This window comes from Panthera leo, chromosome A3 (assembly GCF_018350215.1).
Source record: "Panthera leo isolate Ple1 chromosome A3, P.leo_Ple1_pat1.1, whole genome shotgun sequence".
In the NCBI taxonomy this organism is placed as follows: domain Eukaryota; kingdom Metazoa; phylum Chordata; class Mammalia; order Carnivora; family Felidae; genus Panthera; species Panthera leo.
This window is the reverse complement of record NC_056681.1, coordinates 68961277-68985354: the sequence shown is the minus strand read 5'-3', so window position 1 is coordinate 68985354 and position 24078 is coordinate 68961277. Positions and strand designations below refer to the sequence as shown.

General features: G+C 35.0%; 1 protein-coding gene across 21 annotated transcripts in view; it reads left to right on the top strand.

Moving 5' to 3' along the window:
• NRXN1 (neurexin 1) overlaps positions 1–24078 on the top strand; it is a 1135337-nt gene that overhangs the window by 954433 nt on the left and 156826 nt on the right. For all 21 annotated transcript variants that reach the window (XM_042932252.1, XM_042932251.1, XM_042932247.1 and 18 more), the window contains one exon: positions 12458–12629. In XM_042932252.1, coding sequence (XP_042788186.1) covers positions 12458–12629 — 172 coding nt within the window. The remainder of the gene's footprint in view (positions 1–12457; positions 12630–24078) is intronic.

Sequence of the window (24078 nt, the reverse complement as noted above, 5' to 3'; positions counted from 1 at the left end):
AAACATTGTTTTCCAAATGTAAGAATAATAATAATAGTAACAATAATAATAATATAGCTCATAGGTGCTGAGTAGCCATTAAAAATGTTTACAACTTTCTGTGCATTATCTCATCAAAAGGAAATTGCAATGTGATGAAAGTGTTCTGAAATTAAATAGTGGTGAGGGTTGCACAACCTTGTGCATATACTAAAACCACTGAAACATATATTTTAAAGGAGCAAATTTTATGATATGTGAATTATATCTCAATTAAAAAAAGAAAATTGTATGTGAAAGAGTTTTAGAAAATTGCAAATGTGCAGGTGATCTACAAAGTGCCATGAAGGATACAATGAGGCATAAGTCAGTCTTTTTTCCTACTCGAGTTTTCTATAATATGGTTGAGAAGTTAAAACAGATGCATAAAAACTAGCACCTAAAACAGTATGTGAGGGAGGCTGTCATAGGTTTACGAAGAGTATTAGATACTCAGAAGACTAGGAGATACATGTAGGCCTCCAAGAGGATAGTATCACTGTCCAGGATATAATTTCATGGAATTAAAGGAACTCTAGAATTCTGTAGAATGGAGACCAATTAGAAAAGACACACTAATGTGTGTCTTAATGGAGATTGGATGGGAAAATTAAAATAATGTTTTCTTAGAATATATTACCCCTAAATGAGATCTTTCTGATGTGGCATCACCAATGATCTCACCCACTTCTGGTTTCTTGCTATGTAGTGCTATAAAATGTAATTAGCCAAAAAGAAAGATGCACTTCACTACTGCCCTATATCTGACTCAGTCCTTTGGCTTCAAAATCTTTTTCCTGGAACATGTGAACAGTTGAAGCCATTCTTTTTTTAGAAAGCCCCTCCAACATCATCAGGTACCAGAACTGATATTTATTAACTCTATGATTTGGGACACATTATTTAAACTCTCTGAGTAGATAGAAAAAAATAGCACTCAGTCTTCATGTTGGCCGGGGGTTTTAAGTGATAAATTGTATAGAGCTCAATGTGTCTCACACAGTGAGCACACTGGTATGCAGAGCCTGGGAAGAGATGGGAGACAAGGGGAAAGATCTTCTGTGTCCTTGCGTGTCTTTGGTATCCACAATGTGTATTATAGCTGTCTATACACAAGCTTGCTCCTGCCACACATTTGAAGGCTCCCTGAGGCCTCTCAGAGCAGTTCCCATGGTGCACCCTGCTCCCCCTTTTGCTGTTCCCTCAACTGTTTTGTGGGTGTGAATATTGACATGCATGATTTGTCTTCTCGATTTGATTGAAAACCTCCTGTGAGACGGAGAACACATTTTATAGGTCTGTGCGGTCTACACACTTACACAATGCAAGATGCCTGTTATATGTTCAATTTTTATTTATTAGCTAAATAAACAAAAAAAATATTAGTAGGGGAAAGTGAGAGACAAGGCAGCAATAGCTTCTTGTTTTTGAAATGATGTGTGTGTGTGTGTGTGTTTGGGGGAGGTGTACATTTCCAGCTCAGTGCCAAGTTAAAATAACTGAACCAAAAACACTCTTTGACCGTCTAGACTGGTAAACACAGTCTCTACCAGATAGTAAGACCTCTTAGTCATTCATTTAGCAATGTATCTGGGTGAAATTAGCAATTATCCGAATCAGTGTGTTTGTTTTGAGGTGAGAAAACAGGTGGCTGTCTAACACACGCTGCAGTGTAACTTTATTCCAGCAATAGTGACTGTAGGCCCCAGAGTCCCCCTCAGGCCTTAAAACCTCCTTTCCCTGGTGAGAATTAGTCTCCAGAGGAGCAAAACATAACATTCAACCTGACTTCGATTTCGGTTGTCGATGTAAAATTGGACCATGGGAGTTGTTCTGTATTCTGAAATGAGCGTAAGCATTCAGTGTATTTGAAGGCATTGTCAAGTTTTATCCAAAGTGGGGCCCTGGAGTATAGGACCGCATTGTGTTGCGCAACAGAAGTTTGTAGACCATAAGCAAGTCTCCTTGCTAAATCTACATGCCATCCTGTGTTGCACACTTGTTCATCTTGTTTGTTGATACTCTAAAAGTACAGTAAACAAAAAAATAGCAAAAGATAATTTTTTTTTTCATTTTTGGTTGCTTTCCTTGACATAGTCAAGCCACACAATTCTACATAACAACCCCAGAAAAGAGGAAAAAAAAAATCAGTGGACATATCTATATGCCATATACAGGGTAAATCTTTACATTTATGTATTCTGTTTTACCTATTTCATACGCATATAGATTGAAATATATCTGCATCTATAACATACAGACATCTTGCTTGAAGTATGCCCCAGATATTAAGTACACCATTAAATCTTTACCTTGGTTACAACAAATATTTTCAAGTGAATATGTGATTGCATATGGAATTAAAAGGTGTGTGAAACTATGGTACCACTTGCTAGAACGCTCAAGTTCCTTCCCAGTGTTATCTTTCATGTTTCCTTCTAACTTGGTTTAATAATATAATCCTTATTCAGAAATGAGCTTTTGTGAAAAAAATCAATAATTACCTTTGTCACTATTTATTTAATGAATCCATGGAAAGACTTCATTAAATTATAAATGCCTTGTTACTGATATTCTCATAATAGATTTTTGAAATTATATGTGAGCCAGTTATCTATTTCAAGGAAAATACAATGTTGAAAGATCAGTACATGTCCAGTGAAATTACTGCTGGTTTTGCTAATACAATATTCATGAGAATTTGCTGGAGACAATCACATTTAATCCCAGAGAATAAGAATTTGAAATGGATTCTTTTAAATGTAATTATCCATTGGCAAGAAAGTTTAGCAAGTTTTATTGTTTATGTAATTGAAATGATTTGCTATTCTGTCAATATGGGGGAGTGTTTTGAGAATATTTACAGTTTCTGAATGGAATCATAAATACTGATTCTCTAAATATGCTTCATATTAATATTTTGTGGTTTATGTGCATTTTTAATATATTTGTTTTCAGGGGAAAAATGGAGTCTGGATGCAGCTTGGATAGGGTAAATAAGGTCTGATTTCATGTAGCATCTGTTGTCTGAATCTACTTGGGTGGTATTTAGTCTGTTCTAGCTGACTCTGGAGTCTGAATCCATGAAAAATTAATGATCTTGGAAGTCAAAGGACCTAATCATCATGTATTCAGGAAAGGATGGGTGTTATTTAAGTCAGAAGTTCTCTAAGCCATCACCAACCCTCATTGTTTCTTAATTGTTTGTTTTACTATGTTGTAAGAAATGAATCCCTACAAATTCTAGAGATTTCTATACCTTAGAAAATAATCATTTTACATTTCATATTGCTGAAAAAATGTAGGGATAAAGCAAAGGGACTTTTTCTCAGAGTTTGGTGCATCTTGTACCTTTGGCATTATAATGCTTTTATTTCCAGAACTTGAATCTCCTTAACAATTAGAACTCTGATAATAAGGGACTATTGTAGCCTCCCTATCAGAATAAGTAGGGAACCTTCAAAATTTCTTTCAGTCTATCCTGGGATAGAAAACATGTCTGTAATAGAAGAAACCCTAAAACAGTGGAAACTCCAGAGTAACAAATATCCTTAAGCACTTGTTACATTGAAAAAGCTGATTCCTACAATGCAACAGGAATTTAAATCTGGTGTTCTATGGAATATTTCTTCTTGACCCCAGGGAAAGTCTTAACACTACGTTTGTCTCTTTTAGATAGTTAAAAAAAAAAAAAGGTCATCCATTCACTTTTACGCATAGGAAGTAATTTCAGTGCACTCCTTTGTAATACTAAATACAACTTCAGTTAGAGCCAGTTTATTAGCCCTGCTTGGGTTGCCTTGGAGCGGCCACTTATCCTGGATGAGGGGAGGAAGTTGTTTCTCCTCTTGTTTCAGTGATGTTCACTTCTCCTCCTCCTTCCTGACTCCTCCACAGGAGGAGGAAGCAGGAAAAGGAAGAGAAGATAAGGGTCCTCCTTGATCTTACTTGGCTAATACAATAGTAGCCATCTAGCTGGACTTAGCCAAAACTAGAAACTGACTCTGGGAAGGGGCACTTTTGGGGAGGCTTTTTAGTGGGTTTTTCAGTGCTCTTAACCACATCACCGGACTTTTTTTTTTTTTTTTTTACCTGTAATTCCCTTAAGGTAGGTAAATGCACCTCCTTCAGGTGGTCATTTAGGATTTCTGCCTCAGTCCACCCCTGCAACTTCAGGTTCCTTCAGTTGTCTTCACTGCTCATCTCCACCACACCCACTCATCCCAACTGGTGGCCCTTTTGAATGTGATACAACACAATTCTATGCTGGCTCTCTAAGCCATGGTTAATGCTCACCTGTCACTTGTTCTAACAAACTCTGATGCACAGGTGCAGTAATAGGTCTTTGCTGTGCCATCAGAGCATCAACAAGCCATAGTCCCTTCCCTTGAAGATTTCTCAGGCAAGAGTCCAATCCCAGGCAGGAGCAACTAGGATTGCTGACTATCCTAACCACTGCAACCAAGTTCCAGGAGATGAGTATCAAACTTTCTGAGATGTTTCAGTGGAGTCACATTCCCCTGCACTTGAGATAAGGGAAAAGTAGCACCTTCCACCTTTCCAGGTACCTGGAAATCACTTCACAGTCCAGTGGTCTCCAAAAATCCTCTTCTAGTTATCCATCTCTTCTTGGCCTTTCTCTCTTTTATAATGGGCTGAAAATAGGTAATTAATTCAGGGTCCCAAAAACAATTTTTAGTGTTCTCCTTTGCAAGTTGTATACCTCGTTTTGTACAATGGAAGTAGCAGTCTGTTTTTTGTCTTATTACCAGCTCAAGATTGCAGCTGAAATTAAGACAAAGAAATCCTTTCTAACATCCTGTAACATCTGCGTATCAGTTGCTTACTGTCCACTATAAAATTATTTTAAACACATATTGATGGATACATATGTAAAGTCTGCAAAGCACTATATGAGGCCCCGTGGTGCTCCTACTCTAGCAGGAAAATGAACAGGTAGCCAGAACAGCTAGATTAACCAAATCTGCTAATTGCAGTTATAGAATGACCCAACATTCCTTGAATTTAGCCTACCATAATCATTAGAAGCACAAAGTGCATTCTCCAAAGTGGGAATGCTTGGGTTTGAATCACCGCTTTTCTCTTTTTAGGTGCATGACCTTAGCTGAGTTCCTGAATCACTCTGTGCTTTAGTTTCCTCATCTGTCAAATGGAGATAATGTAGTACCCCTCTCATGGGGCTGTTATGAGAAAGATCAAAGTTATTACTTATAAAGTATTAGGAATAGAATAGTATAAAGGTATTTGTTAATCTCTTAAATAAGATTCTTAATTTTCTTCCTATTAGTTACATCATACATGTGTTAAAATACGTATTTATCATGTTAAGTAATTTACTGAAAGTGAGCAAATTGGAAATCTTCCAAAACAAGGAGATAATGATTGCTTGCACAAAAGGCCTGTGCTAAATAAAAAAATGTCTAAATAATGTCTCCACAGGCCCTTGGATTAAGTTTCAGTTTTCAGGGGAATCCAGCTGTTTGTGTATCACTGGAATCATTCTACAAAAAAAACTGGAATGTCTTACAATGGTATATATTTTAAAGTAAGGATTCTGAGAAATATGCTAGACAATAAAAATAAATCTAGAGAGAAAAAGTACACCTCAAGTGTATGTAGCTTTAAAAATTACTCTGCTCTTGGATTTTGAGTTTCCTAATAACCAAAGTTAAAAAGGAAATATGATTTAAGTCATATTGTCCCTGAAGCCTAAAAACAAATCAAAACACACAAATTAAAGTCCATACTAACTCAGTATAAGAAAGATATCCTTTATGAATAGTAAAAAGCAGAAAAAAGAAAAATGGAAACCTTTGCATGTGACTATGAAAGGGACAATGCGCAGTGTCCCACATAGTATCTTCAAATACTTCTGTTTAGTTAATACAATTTTATACAAGATTTTTTTTGAAATAACTCTCAGTGTAAGCTGATGCCATGTATACTGTTGCTGCCTATTCAGTGATGAGAATCCAGTGAGAGGTTAAGAGGATGTGGTCCAAATATGCAGGTTTCCGATATTCTGATTATAAATTTCTATAGGAATGGATAGATTTTATGTCCTTTAGACCCCTATCCCCCCCATGTTGTTCCTCTCAACTGAGGTTTGATGAAAGGTGAGCTGCAGACAGTTTGAGGTGATGTACTCTGACAGGGGCCTGCAGTGTCTGTATTCTATGCTGCTAATTAAGGGCAAAACCATATGCTTTACAAAATCAGCTGAGCTCCTGGTAGAGCTGACAGAACTGCTATTAGAGAATGCTTCTCAGAGCAGAGAACATACGCACACACTTCTTTTTGCAGCCTCATCTTGTGAAATTCTGAAGTTAATAGCAACAAAGTTTGCACTTAGAATAATTTTAATGCCAATTTGCATAAGCCATTAGAAGTTAATTTTATTTTTTAATGTTTATCTATTTTGAGAGAGAGAGAGAGAGAGAGAGAGAGAGAGAGAGAAAGAGAGAGAGAAGGGGGGAGGCAGAGAGAGGAAGAGAGAATCCCAAGCAGGCTCCATGTAGTCAACGCAGAACACAATGCAGGGCTCGAACTCATGAACAATGAGATCATGACTTGAGTCGAAATCAAGAGTTGGGATGCTTAACTGACTAAGCCATCCAGGTGCCCCTTGAGAGGAAGTTAAATATATATATCTATATATCTATATATCTATATCTATATACGTATATATATATAGATATATATATATATGTATATCTATATACATATATATATATACATAACTTAGTTATAAACCAAAAGTGAGGGACTGAATTCTCATTCTGGTACCTGTCTATTGTCACTTGACCTTGAAGAAGTCATTGTACCTTCCCGTGTCATAGTTTCCTCATTTGTAAAATAAAGAAATTGAGTAAGTTTCAGGCTCTTAGCATTTGATGACTTTTTTTCACGAATAAGGACTAAGAAACTGCACACACGAAATGCCTGTCAGCGTGTTCCATATCTTTTAGAATGATTTCCTATATTGTGAATATTTATCATTCCACTCTAAACAGACTTAATTGCTGTGGTTTTGCCAGTTATTAATGAAAGAGAGAATTTCTTGCCTCATTTGTTTATGTGTGTGTGAAATGGAGAATGGAGTAAAGAAACTACATTAAAGAATGTGACAGGATGTCCTTCCCCACGGGCAGCTGTGCACCTTTTCTGGGGCATCCTCTGGGAGGAAAACAGTTCAGTTCTCTAGAAAGTGTTTCTATTGGCATATCCATCATCCATGAAAGAGATGCTCCAGATTGACCCAAATGTCAAGAGTCTTGCTTCTAATATATGAATTTTTCAGAAGTAAAATTGGAGGAAAGTAACCATTGTCTGAAGCATGTTCTTGAACAATACACTGTATGTAATGTTTTGCTTAAATTTGTGGCTTCCTAGAACAGAGACTAGGAGGGTGAATGAGGGTAACTACATGACAAGAGAAATGCGTCTCAGACGGCCTTCGTATATATATATATGTAGTGATAAATAAAAAGAACCCAAGATGAATGTCACTGAACTGTGAATATTTTGAGGGAAGTGATTACACACAAACACACACACACACGTGATTTTACACACATACACACACACACACACACACACACACGTATACTTATGTCTGAATCTCTTTTTTTAATTTTTTAAAATTTATTTAAACTAAATTAAAAAAATTCATCCATTTCTGACATCCCTCACCCCCTACTTCTTGGAATCGCCAGTCTATTCTCTGTATCTGTAACCTTGGTGTGTGGTTTGTTTTAGATTCCACATATGAGAGAGATCATGTAGTATTTGTCATCTCTGACTTATTTTACTTAACATAATATTATTTAATTATTTAATATTTAACTTACTTAACATAATGCCCTTGAGGTCCATCTATGTTGTTGCAAATGGCAAGATTTCATTCTTTTTGATCGCCAATATTCCAGTGTGTGTGTGTGTGTGTGTGTGTGTGTGTGTGTGTACACACACCATATCTTCTTTATCCAGTTTTCAGTTGATGGACATTTGGCTATTGTTGATAGCACTGCTGTAAACATTGGGGTGCATGTGCCCCTTTGAATCAGCATTTTTGTATCTTTTGGATAAATGCCTCATAGTGCAATTGCTTGGTTATATGTAGCTCTATTTTTAATTTTTTGAGGAACCTCCATACTGTTTTCCAAAGGGGCTGCACCAGTGTGCATTCCCACCAACTGTGCAAAAGGGTTCCTCTTTCTCCATATCCTTGCCAACATCTGTTGTTGCCTGAGTTGTTAAGCTTAGCTATTCTGACAGGTGTGAGGAGGTATCTCTTTGTGGTTTTGATTTGTATTTCTCTAATGATGAGTGATGTTGAGCACCTTTTCATGTGTCTGTTAGCCATCTGGATGTCTTCTTTAGAAAAGTGTCCATTCATGTTTTCTCTGCATTTCTTCACTGGGTTATTTGTTTTTTTGGATGTTGAGTTTGATAAGTTCTTTATAGATATTGGATACTAACCTTTTATCTGATATTTCATTTGCAAATATCTTCTCCCATCCCATTGGTTGCCTTTTAGTGTTGTTGATTGTTTCCTTTCCTGTGCAGAAGCTTTTAATCTTGATGAGGTCCTAATAGTTCATTTATGTTTTTGATTCCTTTGTCTGCAGAAAGAAGATGCTGTGCCTGAGGTCAAAGACATTGCTACCTGTTTTCCCTTCTAGGATTTTGATGGTTTCCTCTCTCACATTTAGGTCTTTCATCCATTTTGAATTTACTTTTGTGTATGGTATAAGAAACTGGTCCAGTTTTATTCATTCTTTTGCAAGTTGCTATCCAGTTTTCCCAGCACCATTTGCTGAAGAGACTGTCCTTTTTCTATTAGATATTCTTTCCTGCTTTGTCAAAGGTTAGTTGACCATACATTTGTAGGTCCATTTCTGGGTTTTCTATTTCTTGTTCTATTGGTCTTTTGTCTGTGTTTGTGCCAGTACCACACTGTCTTGATGATTACACCATTGTAATACAGCTGGAAGTCCAGAATTTTCATGACTCCAGCTTAGGTTTTCTTTTTCAATGTTGCTTTGTCTATTTGTTTTTTTTTTTTCTGGTTTCATAAAAGTTTTAGAATTGTTAATTCTAGTTCTGTGAAGAATGCTGGCATTTTTTGATAGGGATTAATTGAATGTGTAGATGGCTTTGGGTAGTATCAACATTTTAACAATATTTGTTTTTTCAACCTATGAGCATGGCATGTTTTTCCATTTCTTTGTGTCTTCTTCATTTTCTTTCATAAGCTTTCTGTAGTTTTCAATGTACAGATCTTTAACCTCTTTGGTTAGTTTTATTCCCAGGTCTCTTACAGTTTTTGGTACAATTTTAAATGGGATCCATTCCTTGATTCCTCTTTGCTGTTTCATTATTGGTATATAGAAATACAACCAGTTTTGGTACTTTGATTTTATATCCTGAAACTTTGCTGAATTTATGTATCAGTTCTAGCAGTTTTGGGATAGTCTTTTGGGTTTTCCACATACAGTGTTATGTCATCTGTGAAGAGAGAAACTTTGACTTCTTCCTTGTCAATTTGTATCCCTTTTATTTCTTTTTGTTGTCTGATTGCTGATGCTAGGACTTCCAATGATATGTTGAACAACAGTGGTGAGAGTTGACATCCCTGTCATGTTCTAGCACATTGAGTACTTCCTGCCACTCCCTTCTGGCCCACCAAGTTTCAGTGGACAGGTCTGCTGCTAACCTGATGTGTCTATCCTTGTAGGTTAAGGACCTTTTGTCCCTAGCTGCTTTCAGAATTCTCTCTTTATCTTTATATTTTGAAAGTTTCACTATGATGTGTCATGGTGTTGACCTATATTTGTTGATTTTGAGGGAAGTTATCTGCAATTTGGACTTGAATGCCTGTTTCCTTCCTCAGACTAGGTAAGTTCTCAGCTACATTTTGTTCAAATAAACTTTCTGCCCCTTTTTTCCTGCTATTCTTCTGGGACTCCTATGATGTGGGTATTGTTTAGTTTTATGGAATTGCTAAGTTCCTTTTTGCTCTAATACTTTCCTTTCCCTCTTCTTTGCTGCTTCATTTTCTTCCCATAATTTTATCTTCTATATCATCTATTGTCTTCTCTGCTTCTACAATCCTCATTGTGACTGTATCTATTCAGCTTTGTATCTCAGTTATACCATTTTTTTTTTAAATTTCAGCCTGACGGGTTTTTAGGTCTTTGATCTCTGTAGCAAGGGTTTCTCTGGTGTCTTCATAAGCTAGTAGTCTTATGACTTTTGTTCTAAATTCTTGCTCAGATATATTGCTTATATTTTCTTTGAGCAAGTCCCAGCCTGTGACTTCTTCTTGACCTTTCTTTTGGGGAGAATGCCTCTGTCTTGTCATTTTGGCTAAATTTCTGTCTTTTGCATGTTTTAAAAGCTTGACATGTTTTCTGCTCTTGAGAGTACTACTATATTAAAAAGGGGTCATACACTATCCAGGGCTTGGCTCTTCAGGAAGCGTTTCTGGTGTATGTTGTGTGCACTCTGCTGTTGCGGGTTGGCTGCTCTTTCCTACTGCGTCGGTACTCTGCAGAGGTCCTCCTTGCTTGTAGTGGGATGTGTTTGGACCTTAACTAGATGTACTTTGATTTGTTTGTTGAAGTAAACCTTGCACCTGCCATGCTAACTCCTGCCAACTGTGGAGATCCTTCTGCCACTCTACAGATCAATTTCCTGGGTGTTCCAAGTGATCTGACCTCAATACAGCTGTGTTTGAAGAATAAGGACAGCCCAGGGCTCTTCTACTTCTCTGCCATCTTAACTATTCTCCCCAGGTTCCCTTTTCATTTTGTTGATGGTTCCCTTTGCTGTCCAGAAGTTTTTTAGTTTGATGTAGTCCTACTTATTTATTTTTGCTTTTGTTGTTTTTCTTTTGGTGACAGATTAAAATAATCATCACAAAAGACTTATACCAAGGAGCTTACTGCTTATGTTGTCATCTAGGTTTTTTATAGTTTCAGGTCTTATATTCAAGTTTTTGATACATTTTATGTTAATTTTTGTGTATGGCATAAGATAGTGGTCCAGTTTCATTCTTTTGCAAGTGGCTGTCCAGTTTTCCCAGTACCATTTATTGAAGAGACTGTTCTTTCCCCATTGTATATTCTTGGCTCCTTTGTTGTAAATTAATTGGCCATAGTTGTGTGGGTGAATTTCTGGGCTCTCTGTTCTGTTTCTTTGATCTATGTGTCTGTTTTAATGCCAAATACCATAGTGTTTTAATTACTGTAGCTTTTTAATATAGTTTGAAATCAGGGAGCATGATGTCTCCAGCTTTGTTTTTCTTCCTCAAGATTGGCTTGACTATTCAAGGTCTTTTGTGGTTCCATTCAAATTTTAGGGTTTTTTGTTCTATTTCTATGAAAAATACCATTGGAATTTGGATAGGGATTGCATTGAATCTGTATAATGAATGCTTTGGGTAGTAAGGACATGGTAACAATATTAATTCTTCTAATCTGTGAACATAGAATTTCATTCCATTTATTTGTGTCTTCTTCAATTCTTGTCATTAATGTCTTATGGTTTTCAAATATACAGATCTTTTTCCCTCCATACTCAAATTTATTCCCATGCATTTTATTCTCTTTGATATAATTGTAAATGGAATTGTTTTCTTAATTTATCTTTCTGATAGTATATTATTAGTGTAAAGAAACACAAGAGAGGGGCGCCTGGGTGGCTCAGTCGGTTAAGTGGCCGACTTTGGCTCGAGTCATGATCTCACTGTCCATGAGTTCAAGCCCCGCGTTGGGCTCTGTGCTGACTGCTCAGAGCCTGGAGCCTGTTTCAGATTCTGTGTCTCCCTCTCTCTCTGACCCTCCCCCGTTCATGCTTTGTCTCTCTCTGTCTCAAAAATAAATAAATAAACGTTAAAAAAAAAGAAACACAAGAGATTTTTGTCTATTGATTTTGTATCCTGCAACTTTACTGAATTTGTTTTTTTTTTAATTTTTATATTTTACATTTATTTATTTTTGAGAGAAAGAGAGAGACAGAGCACAAGTGGGAGAGGGACAGAGAGAGATAGAGACACAGAATCTGAAGCAGGCTCCAGGCTCTGAGCTGAAGTCAGACGCTTAACCAACTGAGCCACCCAGGCTCCCCTGAATTTGTTTTTTAGTTCTAGCCATTTTTATGGAGTTTTTAGGATGTTCTATATATAATATTATATAATCAGTAAATAGTTCCAGTTTTACTTCTTATTTTCCAATTTGGAAGCCTTTTATTCCTTTTTCTTGCCTAATTGCTGTGGCTAGGAGTTTCAATAATATGTTGAACAAAAGTGACAAGAGTGGATATTCTTGTCTTGTTCCTATACTTAATTCTTATTAAATGCTGACTAATCACTATAACTTCATACAATTCTTTTTTGTCCCCTCCTTCCTTCCAGCACCAAGGAAAAATTGGAGTTAAATTTAATGTTGGGACAGATGACATCGCCATCGAGGAGTCCAATGCAATCATTAACGATGGGAAATACCATGTAGTCCGTTTTACAAGGAGTGGTGGCAATGCCACATTACAGGTGGACAGCTGGCCAGTGATCGAGCGCTACCCTGCAGGTAAGCCAGTGAATGTGTATCGGGGGAAGATTTTATGAAAAACAAAGTGGAAAACAGAGCACTATTTTGCGTCCGTTTCACCAGATTGTGGGTTTTCTGAGAAACCATCAAGTATTTATTGGACTTTAAAATCATGTGAATGTAATGCTGTCATAAACTGTTCTTGATACAGTGTACAAATGGCATTTTGTAGGAGAACTTGAAGGCACACTTTATTGTTTGCAAAATTCAGGACATCAGTGAAACCAGAAAAATGCACACATAAAAGGCACAACATGTCAAAGCTCTTTTTACTGGATCCTTGCATTCGAACAAAGGAAAGGCTTTGTCAAAAGTAACAAAGTTATATTTAAAACCGAGGGAGGGAATATTACATATTTTTCTCTGAAAAAAAGTAGGACCAGGTGGTTCCTTTGATGGTGCAGAGCTGAAACTCATGAAAGGTGCAAGAGGACCATGAGACAAATAGAGAAACAGTAAAGGAACAATATATAGTACTATAAGTCACCCGTTATGAGAACGTGTAAGTAAATGAAGTTTGTTTTCACTGTCATATAACCATATGGGAGTTTCACAAAGATTCTGTGACACTAGCATTATTCATTTCACGTCTATAAAATGAATGTCAAGCTATTATAGATAAAATAAAAATTACCTTTTTTCATTGTTAATCAGCTTATCAGATCTGCATATTTGAAACAAAGGAAATAAAGACTTAAACTAGTGTTACTTGTGGTTGCATATATTCCCAATTAAAAAAAAAAAACATGTTATTTTGGGGTGCCTGGGTGGCTTAGTCAGTTAAACATCCAACTTTGGCTCAATTCATGATCTCACAGTTTGTGAGTTCAAGCCCCACGTCAGGCTCTGTGCTGACCGTCTGCTTGGGATTCTCTCTTTCTCCCTCTCTCTCTGCCCCTCCCCCCTTTCTCTTTTTCAAAAATAAACTTTAACAATCATGTTATTTTAAAGTAAAATACAAATTAAAAGTATACTTGTATTTTACTTCAATTATTATCTCTATATTTTAGTACAAGAGGTTACTAAACACATCAGCCTCATTTCTCTTCGCTCCTCTTTTAGCTACAACTGACTTGTACAACAGATTTATAGTAGTGTATAAAGAAAATATTCAAAAAGAAATTTTCATTTTGCACAATACAAATGATTACCAAAATGCATATAAGCCTCTGTTATAAGTATTTGTTTCTTGGAAGAAATGATATGAGGAAATGACTAACTTATTAATAAAGATCTCAGTTTTTCTTAATACTGACTCACAATTAGGACATGTGTAATGAAATGTCCGTGGTGCCCTCCTGGAACTTTTCTGATTTATATATTTCTACATCTTCAGGCCTCATTTCAAACCTATTCTATAAAACTGGTGCTGTGCAAATATTTGCTGAATTAAGTGTGATAAAAAAAAAACAGCTCTATGACAAAATTCAGAAGCAAGCACATTAATAATATGTCCAGGGCTCATTATAATACTGGCAAATAGTAGGCAGTCAATAAATATTTGCCGAATTGATGTCCTGGGAATTATCCCTACAATTACAAGAATGTACACCTTCTTTTACCATCTATAATGGATTGGAAGACTTGGAAGGAAAGTAACTCAAATATGTCACATAGACCCTGCTAATACTGCATTTACTGAAATCCTAGTAGAAGGGTATTTTTCATAAAAAGTACACCTTTAGTGGGATTATGGAGAGTAAATTGTAAATTTTCCAAAATACAGATTAATCAATACCTGTTTACTGAGAGGAAGTTACTGCACTGGACACCATGAAATGTGTAAAGTAGGGTAAGGTCTAGGCTGTGTCTCTGGGGGTTTTGTCATCTGTGAATAAAAGACCTGAATATGTAAATTGACAAATTCTGTTACTATTATAGTAGCCCAGCAATGTTTCACCAGTTAATTTGTTAAAATTATTTCATTTTAGTAACTTTTTACTTTTATCACACTTTTATCACATAGTGCTATTTTTTAAGAGCTCCTTTTTAGAGAATGCTAATGGTGACCTACAAGGGGAGAGAAGTCCCACTCTCAAGTTAGTTGGAGAAAATCTGTTTTAAACTAAGTTTAAAATATCTATATCTAGACTTTATTTTATTAATATACATAATGCATCTCTAAAAGAGAAATACAATATGCATTTCTCAAGCATAGATAACCAAAACCTAGTTTTCTAATGCATTGAGATAAATATTTTATATTTTCAAAAATTTCTATGCCTCTTTAATATATTTTATCTGATTGACAGTCTTTTAATTGTGCACTTACTAGATACTATGTACTAGGTATATTTCAAAAAAGACATGATCCTGTGGCAAGCTAATGTCCAATTTAATACTAGAATAAGGCAGTAAATTAATTAAGTCAGCAAATAGTTGTATATTTTTCTAGACTAAAATTTGTTTAACACACATATAATGTCTCATTTACCAATTAAATGGATGCCCAGTATAGGGAACAATGTAAAATATATTTAAAGATCAGAAACTGACAATATCCTGATAATTAAGGGACAATCTTTAGAAATAGTTATTTTAGATGCAACCTCTTTTATATTTAGAAAAAAAAATAGGCACATGCAAAGATTCTATGTATGCTTTCAGTGAAAAGTATTTGAGATAATATTAATTAATCAAGAGTGAGCAAAGTCACAGTTAATATGGAAGATACAAGCAAAAGTAAAACACAGAATCTGTCCTCAAGAAAATTAGAGCTCTTGTGAGGAATTTCAATATATACATGTAAAAAGTTCATGATGAATATGTAAAGAACTCAGGGGAGTCACCATTGTTATCAAGTATTTTATTAATCATCTGTTCTGTGTGCATTTCAGCATGATATTGAGGTAGGAAATAAGCCATGAAAATTTCAAAGACTTTCTTCTTTTGGAGCTGTATCTGCAACAATGCTGTGAAGGCTGAATACAAATTTAGAAGTGTGTGTCATCTAGATTAAAGTTTTTAGAACAAAGTGATTTTATGTATGAGTTCATTAGAAATGTCTAGTATATGTCTTTTATATTGGTTTGTGGTATCACTACTTTTATTTTAAAGTTTTTTTTTTGTTGTTGTTATTCTTCATTAGAAATACAGCTGCACTAATGCTTTTACCACCAAATCCTATAATCAGAGAAGCAGGAACCAACAGACTATATTTGGTTCCTTTTAAAGTGCCTGCACTGCAAAATATAGGTAATAAGGATTGAAATTAGTAATTAAGTATAGCACTTAACCTTCCATTATAGGGCTTTGTGGTAAGTGCTTTTATATGAAGCAATTCATCTGGTAGCAACACTATACATTTAATGAAAAGCACCTAAAGCGTTGACCAGTGATATTACCCTATAATTGTCTGGAAGGCTTTCATAGAGAAACTAATTAGTAGAGGTAGATTTTATGCCCTTTTGGAGTATTTGAAATATTCTTTTAACCCAACAATTCATATTTTAGAATAAATATTGAATTTTCTGAATAACAGACCCACTTTTCATTATTTTCTGTACATGGAGCAATGTATAGGAATAATATTGTGCAAGCCATTTAAAGTTGAGAAACCATTTATTAGTGCTTATTAGTTAAAGCTCTTAGAATATAATGCATCATTGATATCTGATTTGTTCCTAATTACAATTATGTAGCAAAACTTCTCTCGCAACAAAAATAGATTTCCTTTTCTCATAATGTTAATCCACAGAACTTAACATCATCTTACTCTTTGCCCAGACTAAAGAGTGCTCCAGTTAAATCACAGTTACCCTTGAGATTAAACGTTTGAGTTCATTTGTCTACCAGCATGCCAAAAAATGTCCTTTGCACAAAACCGAATATTCATTTCATTCGTGTCAAATGAATAAATCAAATGAACAAATACTTAAAGGATATGCACTACATTAAAAGGACATACTAGATTTACCATCTGGACACAGAGATACATAAAAAATGTTGGAGATTAAAAATATGCCATCTGAGAAAATATAAGACTTGCCATATAACATTTGGCTAATTTTGGATGGATAAATACGAAAAAGGTAGGTTTTAAGGAAGAAGAAGCCATTTTGAAGTAAGTAGGCTAGTAAAACTATGAAAAAAAAATAGGAAACTTGATTTGGATCTTGAAAGGCTTGATTTTTACCTAAAGGGTGGCATGAATTTATTTTAATGAGATTATCAAGAAAAGATAGAGACAGAAAGTATTTAGAAAGCTATTAAACTGTCCAGATGTCAAAAGATGAAGGCCTAGAGTAGTGTGTAAGAAAATAGAGAATAACATAGAATATGATGGAAAATCTGGTCAATGACTGAAAAGAAGGAGAGTCATTTCCACTTTTTAGTTTGTCTCTTTCTCTCATTAGCAATTTTCAACGTTTTCTTGCTGCACTATGTCACCAGACTGCCCCAAGTTAACAGTGAGATGGAAATCTATGGTAGGAATGAATAGAGAAGTCAAAGACATGTTTCTTGCTTGCTAAGAGTGTAGTCTTTTAGGGAAACAAGGATTCAGAAAACCCACCAATGTCAAATAAAATAGGTTAACTTCAAAATTACTAGTGAAGAGAAAACATGGTTTTCTATGATGGTATAACAAAGCAGATTATTTAGGAATAGGAAAGTTTAGAAGAAAGAGAGGAATGGCCCAAGAAAAGATTCCATAGAGATGGTGTAGATATTTTTTGCATTACCATCACTTTGGCTCAAAGATCTTATTGATATTATCTCTAAATCTTGATTTTGTTTTAATCTTTGAAAGTTGGTAAAATATTTGAGAGCTCAGGAAATTCATGGTGATGATTTCCCTTTAAATTCTATATACTTAGTTTAGGTTAATTCTATATACTTAGTTTAAGTTGTCGGTAATTATTGACTATCTGTTTGAGTCATTCCATCATTTAAAAGTTTCCTAGATATTGGTGTTTTTATTTACTTTTAATGAAATTTTTGCTATGTATGATGTATTGAGAAAATCTACTGCATTTGTGATCATAGCATAAAAAAGAGAAGGACCTTCACAGATCCTTCTATTTCAGCTCCTTCATTTTACAAACAGTAAAATGGAACCTTTGAGAGGTTGGTGGATTTAGTCAGAATCACTTTGCCAGTTAGTGTCAGAGCCAAAATTATACTTGGGAATTCTTGTTTACCAACTTTGTGTACCTTATTTTATACTATCTGGAAGATAGAAACCAGAATGAAGATAAATCATTAGATAAATCCTTCAACATAGCAAGGTATACTCTTCATAGCTAAATATTAAGATGACCTACATGATTGGTCATGGTTGTACATGTTATTCCATGTCAGAGTCCATTACTTCTGCTGACCAACACAGACACATACACACACAAACCTATATTATGAGTGGTAAAAAATAACACATAGAAAAACATTTTCTTAGAAAAACCATAGTTAATTACCCAAAGGATACAAAAATGCTTTTTAGAAGGGGCACATACATAAACATTAAAAAATAAATGTTTAAAAAAAGGCACCCTGGGTGTGGCTCAGTAGGTTAAGTGTATGACTTCGGCTCAGGTCATGATCTCATGGATCATGAGTTCAAGCCCCATGTTGGGCTCTGTGCTGACAGCTTGGGGCCTGGATCCTGCTTCTGATTCTGTGTCTTCCTGTCTCTCTGTTCCTTCCTTGCTCACACTCTCTCTGTCTCAAAAGTAAATAAACATTAAAAAAATTTACAAGGGGCACATGCACCCCAATGTTTATAGCAGCAATATCAACAAGAGACAAATTATGAAAAAAGCCCAAATTCCATCGGCTGACAAATGGATAAAGAAGATGTGGTGTACACATACACACACACACACACACACACACACACACACACACACACACACTGGAATATTACTTGGCAGTCAAAAAGAATGAAATCTTGTCATTTACAACAATGTGGATGGAACTAGAGTGTATTATGCTAAGTGAAATAAGTCAGTCAAGGAAAGACAAATACAATATTTCACTCATATGTGGAATTTAAGAAACCAAACTGATGAACATGGGGAAAGGAAAGCAAAAATAAGAAAAACAGGGAGGCAAACCATAAGAGACTCTTAAATACAAAGAACAAACTGAGAGTTGCTGGAGGGGAGGTAGGTGGGGGAAGGACTCTTGTTGGGATGAGCACTAGGTATTATGTGTAAGTGATGAATCACTAAATTCTATTTCTGAAATCTTTATCACACTGAAAAAAAACAAACAAACAACACCATAGTTATTTATCACTGAATTTTTGAGTCAGTAATACTCATTAGGAGGCACTGGTTATTTCTTAATCTCACTTTTGTCAAATCTCACATTTGACATTTGTCACATGTCTTGGTTAAATGTATAGATATGGGAAATGCTTGATGGAATTTTGTTTCCCTCCTACAAAAGTAAGGCAGTGAAAATATAACTCTTTATGGAAACTGATTAATCATAGTGAAGATTTGAATCATTCTTTAAATAAAAACTAATTTTTGGTACGGTCCAACAGAAGACATGGTAACCGGTATTTGTCACATAGTAGGCTACTTAATGAATAAGTTTTGGAATAAATCCAGTTTCCTCATTCAACTTCTATGTAATAACATTGTCTTTTGCTCATGGTTTTTAGGCAAATATGTACATGGATGAATATTTATATGAATATATACATTTTTGGCTTCTGTGATATAGTTAACTGTAACTAATTCAAATTTTCCAAAGTAAAGCTTACACACTATGAAATATAAAACTTCAAACACTGTAGCTATGTTAGAATTAGTGACTAAAATTCTGTCTTTTCTAGTATTAATATCTTCTTTAATGGTGCTCATTTTTTTGAGACTTTGGGGCTTTTCTTAATGAGGAAAAATTATAAATTTTTTATTAAGCAGTATATTAAATACATCTGCCTAAAGTGTGAGCTACAGAGAGATTGTATCCAAGGAGATGGAAAGAAATGGTACCTTCTCAGACTTCTCACTCATTCATATATATTCTCAGTGACCTGTGTTTTTTTTTAAGTCAAAGAGTTCTTACAGTTACTGTAAGTCAATCACATTAGGATTTTTAATTTTTTGACAAAAGAAAAAGAAAGTTCCTCTGATAGCTTGGTGGGCTTTGGCATCACTTATACTACACAGGCTAACAAACATAGATAATATAAATAAATATAAATAGCCCTTCATGATTTTCAGAAGATTTCCCTTTGTTCCCCATTATTGTTTTCAGTGTACAATCTTAGTACTCTAAATTCTTATCATAATTAAGGTACATGTTGATCCAAGTCCTGAAAAATATGTTAAACACAAAATGGCATTACCATAATTTTAAGTAAGGATAGCCAAAAGTATTAACTGAAGAACTGGGTTCAAGGACTTTTCCCCAAAGGTATTGATAATCAGGTCAATGAATATATTCACTGGTTATAAAACAATGAATTACTAATGTTACATAAAAAAATTGTTGCTACTACAAATGCACAATTTAGTTTTTAGGAGCAGAGGTGGAAAATGTTTAAAGTAATAGCTAAAGTGTGAAGGTCAGAGATATTACTTTTTTTTTTTTAATTCTAGTTTCTTTTTTTTAATTTTTTAATGTTTTTATTTATTTTTGAGACAGAGAGAGACAGAGCATGAGCAGGGGAGGGGAAGAGAGAGAGACACAGAATCCGTAGCAGGCTCCAGGCTCTGAGCTGTCAGCACAGAGCCGGACATGGAGCCTGAACCCACAGACTGTGAGATCATGACCTGAGCCGAGGTCGGACGCTCAACCAACTGAGACACCCAGGTGCCCCCAGAGATATTACATTTTTAAGGATCTTAGGCTTTCAGGAAACTTCACAGCTTTTCCAAGTGTTTTGGTTGATTTTGATAAGATTTATAGTTTTTTAACAATGCTTTTGTAAACTTCATCAGTATCCAAAAGTATCTTCTATCCCACTGCTTATAATTACTTGAGTGCAATGGAAGATCAGTCGTGTTCCCAACTCAATGAACCATTCTCTTAATTCTTTCTCAAACACTCTTACTCCTTATTTTCTCAAGAGCGTTTTATTAAAGTGCCCAGGTATATTTAAATGCTTTTGTGATAAATACAGATAACAACTAGTACTTTTGTGTATAATTAAACAATTTAAAAAATTCTACCAGCTGTTTTTCCCTTTCAGTTCTTAATGTCACCATTTGAATGCCAGCTGTGAGCAAGACTCATATTTTGCGTAGTATTTCCTTTTCTTATCACATACCTACTTTTCTTACGTTGTAAACTAGGAATAAATTGGTATTAAATGTCACTTGATGGTAAATAATCACGTTTTTTTCAAGAGGACACAAATTAGCAAAAAGATAAAAATCTCATATCCAGATGTTGAAGCCCTATATAGACGTAACTATCCTCAGTTTTAGATATTAATCTATATCAATTTTTCTATTATTTTTTTTTTATTTTTGAGAGACAGAGAGATACAGAGCATGAGCAGGGAAGGGGCAGAGAAAGAGGGAGACATAGAATCCAAAGCAGGTTCTAGTCTCTGAGCTGTCAGCACAGAGCCTGATGTGGGGCTCAAATCGATGAACCGTGAGATCGTGACATCAGCCAAAGTCATGCTTAACCGACTGGGCGACCCAGGTGCCCCTTTACCAGTTTTTCTTAATGTTTCTTCCTCTATGAGATGATGATGAAGTAGGGCATCTTATCTTTAGAAAAATACACATATGTCTGCATTTAAACACAGTTATGCATATGATTTTTTGGGGTTGTGTCTCAACATCCCATGGCCCATTTACCTAAGATTCAGAACCTGTGCTCTGGGTGGTCTTGAGGATGTCAACTTTAGAGGAAAAACAAAACAAAACAAAACAAAGTCTGTGTAATGAACACAGAGGAACCTCCTATCCAAATAAAGTATGCTTCCAGTGAAATGTAGCTGCCCTTTATAACCTTCTAACTATGGATGTAGCCCTCTGGATTAGCCTCTTCTAACTCACATAAAATCTTTTTTCTTTAATAGAACAAGCCCAACTTTTGTACTTCCACTTTAGAAAAACTTAGTTCTCTCTAACATGATTATAAGAATGTTGTTATCCTTCTAATAAATGTATTTCAAGCACTGGTATTATGCTTTATATAATTCTAGCATCAGTGCATTGCATATTAAACAGCCTCAAAACCAAGAGGCATGATTTGAGGCTCTCATGTGGAGAGATCTATTTGTAAATTATCTGAGGATTGTGAAGTATGATGGCGAAATTACAGTGTCCAATGTGTTCAAGATAAAAATGACTATTAATCTGACATCTTTGGAAAGTGTTATCATTATTATGAGGACAAGTTAATAAAGCCCTTTGCATGTATAGAAGAAACTTCAGAACCCATGGAGGAGGACAATTTCTCTCCTTTTCTCCCCTTACTAGATAATTTTTCACTTTTATCTCATTACTTTTTTAATCTGTATGGTTTATTTTCTTACATATGTACTTAACTCACTCCAGGAGAATACTGACAATCCATTCCTTCCTTTCCACCAAAAACCAACTCTCAGCATCAAAAATGTTATAACCAATTAAGTTAGGTGAATGTAGGAAAACGTATATTCCAATTTCTGTATTAAGAACTACTGCAAATGTAGCAAATAGATGCCATTTGAACACTAAGGTTCATAATTTTGAAAAAAATCCAGAGCAAAGATCAACAAACTTTTACTGTAAAAGGCCAGGTAGTAAATATTTTCATCTCTGTAGGTCTCATGAGCTCTGTCACAATTACTCAGCTCTGCCATTGTAGCACAAAAGCAGCAATAGTAATCAGCAAATGAATGGCTGTGGCTGTGTCCTAGTAAATCTAGAAAAATAGGTAGAGGGACACATTTGACCAGTACACCATAATTTCTTGACCCCTGATATAAAGGCATAACAGAAGGATATGGGGACCAATCTGAAGGAGCTCCTACATGTCAGAATTGGAGTTATTTGAACAGCAAATTAAATGGATATAGCACTGGATTATAATCCAGATAGTGAAATAAGTATCCATGAGCACATATTGGTATTAATAAGTAACTGAATGGACAGATGACAGATAGATAGGTAGATACATGGATATATAGGGGAGCAGGAACAGTTTTGCTTTTTGTTTCGTTTGTTTTTTAGAGAGAGAGAGAGCAAGTGAGCAAGCACAAACATGGGAGAGGGGCAGAGGGAGAGAGCCACACTCAGTGTTGAGCCTGACTTGGGGCTCAATCCCATGACCCTGGGATCATGACCTGACTTGAAATCATGAGTCAGATGCTCAGCTGACTGAGCCACATAGGTGCCCCTAAGGAGAGTTCTTTCTTATAGAATAATTCAATTAGCAAATGTAGAAGGATTATGGAAATAGAAATTCAGCATTACAACTTCAAAGTAACAATTGTTGAGGGTAAGATTCACCAACAGATGCTAAAATTAGTGCATAAAAGTTGGAGTAGAGACTAGTAATTTATGTAGTGTAAAAGTATCTACTTCAAGGGGAAAGTAAAAACCTTTCACAAAGAAACTCAGTAGAACACCTTAACCAAGTAATCAAATTAACCATCATCATTATTAAGAAATATTGATTTATGTACCTCATGATATAATGCACTGAGAAAGTATTTGCAACAAAAATTCATAACCTCAATCTAATCATGACAAATGTGATGTGGGAATCTGTGTTAGATTCTGGACCAGAAAAAGGACATTAGTTAAAAATTAGTAATAAAGTCTATACATTACTTAATAGTATAATACCAATGTTAATTTCTTAGTTTTGATAATTACCTAATGGTTGTTTCACTTGTTAACAGTGAAGAAAGGTGGGTAAAAGATATGTGAAGCTCTCCTTACTATTTTTACAATTTTTCTGTAAACTAGTAATTTTTAAAAAAAAATAAAAATAATTATTTTTATCAAAAATACCTTTTCCTCAATTCTCTATAGCATTATTGCAGGAAAAAAAAAGATTTTAACAATAAAATTTCATGTCTTTGTAGAACTGGCAAGTCAGATGTAATTGTTATGATAAATTATATATTAACATGTTTATATGGTTGTTAGAAAAGCACATTTATTCCTGAGGAATATAAACCTAGTTTCTATAAGAATCCAAAGGTATAATATAATCTAATATTTTAGTTCTTAATTAAGACAGAATGACATAATAAATGTGAAAGTCTTTTGAAGTATGAAGCCTTTAAATAGGCCATATATTAAAATTTAAATTATGATGGTGAATATTTTGTGTCAAATTTAGCCTCATGGGTTGGATATTTGTCAAAGAAAGTCTTTCATCTTAAACATTTTAAAGTCTGTTTTGTTTTTAGCCTTTTGAATTTGACTGTATTAAAAAGCAGCTAAGATTCCTACCTCTTCTGAAAATTTGAGACTAACTTCACTCATGTTAAGTATTATTGAAGTAATTTGTCATCTTGGGC